At 55.8% G+C, this 2553-nt stretch overlaps 2 protein-coding genes across 2 annotated transcripts in view; one reads left to right on the forward strand and one right to left on the reverse strand.

The window, feature by feature from the left end:
- The window catches only part of SPRG_20994 (hypothetical protein), a gene marked incomplete at both ends in the record, with an annotated part of 1294 nt that extends 413 nt beyond the window's left edge, over positions 1-881 (reverse strand). Inside the window, 2 exons of the mRNA XM_012350688.1 lie at positions 29-503; positions 541-881. Of these exons, the coding sequence (XP_012206078.1) occupies positions 29-503; positions 541-881 (816 nt within the window). The remainder of the gene's footprint in view (positions 1-28; positions 504-540) is intronic.
- A 1329-nt stretch (positions 882-2210) lies between these two features.
- Positions 2211-2553, forward strand: part of SPRG_20995 (DNA/RNA non-specific endonuclease) — a gene marked incomplete at both ends in the record, with an annotated part of 1911 nt that continues 1568 nt past the window's right edge. The window contains one exon of the mRNA XM_012350689.1: positions 2211-2528. Within this exon, the coding sequence (XP_012206079.1) occupies positions 2211-2528 (318 nt within the window). The remainder of the gene's footprint in view (positions 2529-2553) is intronic.

Consider the following 2553-nt stretch of genomic DNA (forward strand, 5'->3'; position numbering starts at 1 on the left):
AGCATTCTTGAAGCTTCTCAGTCTGGACCCAAATGCCCTGGTTGAAGGTCGACACTTGCGGCACAACGTTGTTCATGTAGTGTGACTCGCGGGCGATGGTGGCGTCCGTATCCATGTGGTTGGACGTGACCAAGTGACCGCGATCGTAGCCATTCGAGTACGCCTTGGTCGACTTTTGCTGCAAGCAACCTTCGGGCATGTTCGGGTCTTCGTAGAACGACCCCGGACGCTTCGCGTTACCAACATCTTTGCCCATGACGTAGAACCAGCGCAGCGCTGTGCGCTCCTTGCAGTCGTACGTGAGCTCGTAGGCGGTGTACTTGAGCGTGCGAATGTCGTGGACGCTGGGCGTCGTGCTGTTCGTCGAAGGTGCCGGCGACGAAACCACTGGAGCAGGCGTTAGCACAGACGTCTTAATCGTGGGCTCCGGCGCGGCGGTCGTGGGCGCAGGTGTCGAGGTCGTCGGTTGCGGTGCCGAGGTCGTAGGCTCGGGCGTGCCTGTACTGGGCACGGGAGTGGCCGTGGTCGCTTTTTTTCGACGGAAATGTGGTCGGCTCCGGCGTGGCGCTCGTGGGATCGGGCGTCTCGGTCGTGGGCACAGGCGGTACCGTGGTTGGCGCAGGTGTGCTCGTCGTGCGTGCAGGCGTCACCTCGAGCGTCGCCGATTGGGCACCTGGAGATTGCGTCCTGGGATCCTTCTTGCTCTTGAGCCAGCACGAGCCGCCATCGTGGGGGTTCCAGACGTAGAGCGGGCAACCCGGCGTGTTCTTGCGGTCGTCGCAGCAGATGTCGGCCGTTGCACGCGCCGTGCGACCGATGTCGTTGCCCAATAGTCGACGTTGGCTTCGATGGGCGCGCAGTGGGTCCTGCGCTCGACTCATGGCATTTGCATCTTACAGACTGTAGTACTTTTCACATGTGTGGTTCATGCACACCTCGGGTGCGTTGAGTAACGCAACATGTGTTGTGTGTTGCATAGCTGATTACCGCTCAAAAGGTTCTGTCACAGCCACAAGCTATGCCAAGTGTGATATATTCGAATGATTTGGGAAACACTGGAGTGAAAATTAAAGTCGGTGGAGCACCGCGCCATCAACTGCCGCGCCACAAGCAATCCTTGCGTTCTGGTTTGATTTCTCGCATAAACGGACACGCCAGCGACCCTGTAAGTGTTTTGTACGTGTAAAAAGCGTGGTTTGTAGACTGCGTAGCGCTGTACTCATAGTACATTAGTGCGCGAGACACTTTTAACCGACTTCAATGGTAAAGGCTGGCCTCCAAGCCGCATGTGCTCCAGCTTAATGCACAAGGTACTGCAGAGCTGTGTAGAGCTGTGTAGGCTCGCATACCGGTACAGTAGCAGACTTATGATCGACCCCACCACATGTTTTGACCATGCGATGACAAATGCTCCCGCACTCTACTGGATAAAGCCAGGATAAAGCTGTCCTTCAGTTGCTTGAGCATTCTCAAATAGAGTCACACAACTGTATGCACTACTGTACTGTAAAAAGGACACACACCACTACCGGTACCGGTAATGCAATAAATTAGATGCACAACAGTATATCTTAAAGCCCGGTCGGACGCACTGCACTCTACCGGTAGTTCTGTCATACAGTACTAGAGCATGTATGAGTGAGAACGCGTTCACATCCATATTGCCTCGTTTGCACTTGACGCACTCATCTGTGTACCGGTACAGGGCGAGCAAACTCCTCAACGCATTATTAATAGGTAGTGAAGTTACAAAGTAATGGTTGCTTTCTTGTTCAACACCGTAGCCGTAGAGGCGCGAAAGGCAGCGCATGGATCGTCGTCCCATTACCAATTCAAATACCGGTACCTAGACTTCGGAGCTCCTTGTGTTCGTCAAAAGGTAACGTTGTGTACCCTGCAAGAGCGCTAACGTGTGGCTGCGACAGCGCTTGATCACCAGTAATCACATTATACCACATGTTCATTTCCCATGTTACGCGGATGCGAATGCCGGGGCAAACTCGGACCGTCGCCATCTGGGCGCGTTTGCAGAACCAGACTCATACAACGCTGCATATACATGTCGTCTCGTCGACAATACGTGTCCGGCGCAAGGACGTTGACAGTTGCTGTCTCTGCGTCTGTTTCTGACTCTCTCTTGCACCAAGCCGTGGTCCTGGCTAACTCGACGCCTCGCATTTGCATCTCGTCACTTTCCAACTTTGTGGCTCATGCACACCTCGGTCTTTGCGGGTGTCGTGGCGCTCGCGCTGCAAGCTGCGACGGCGTTGCCCACGTGCGCGCCCATCGAAGCCGACGTCGACTATTGGGGCAACGACATCGGTCGCACGGCGCGCCCGTCGGCCGACGACTGCTGCGCCGACTGCAAGAACACGCCCGGCTGTCGTCTCTTTGTCTGGAACCGCCACGACGGCGGCTCGTGCTGGCTCAAAAGCAAGAAAGGTGCCAAGTCGAACTACCCCGGCGCCAAGGCCTCGGTCATCAACGACATTACCGTGCCGGACCAGTGCTCGTCGGTCGAAGAGCACGTCGACTACTGGGGCAACGACGTCG

Source organism: Saprolegnia parasitica (genome assembly GCF_000151545.1).
Source record: "Saprolegnia parasitica CBS 223.65 unplaced genomic scaffold supercont2.68, whole genome shotgun sequence".
In the NCBI taxonomy this organism is placed as follows: Eukaryota; Oomycota; class Saprolegniomycetes; order Saprolegniales; family Saprolegniaceae; genus Saprolegnia; species Saprolegnia parasitica.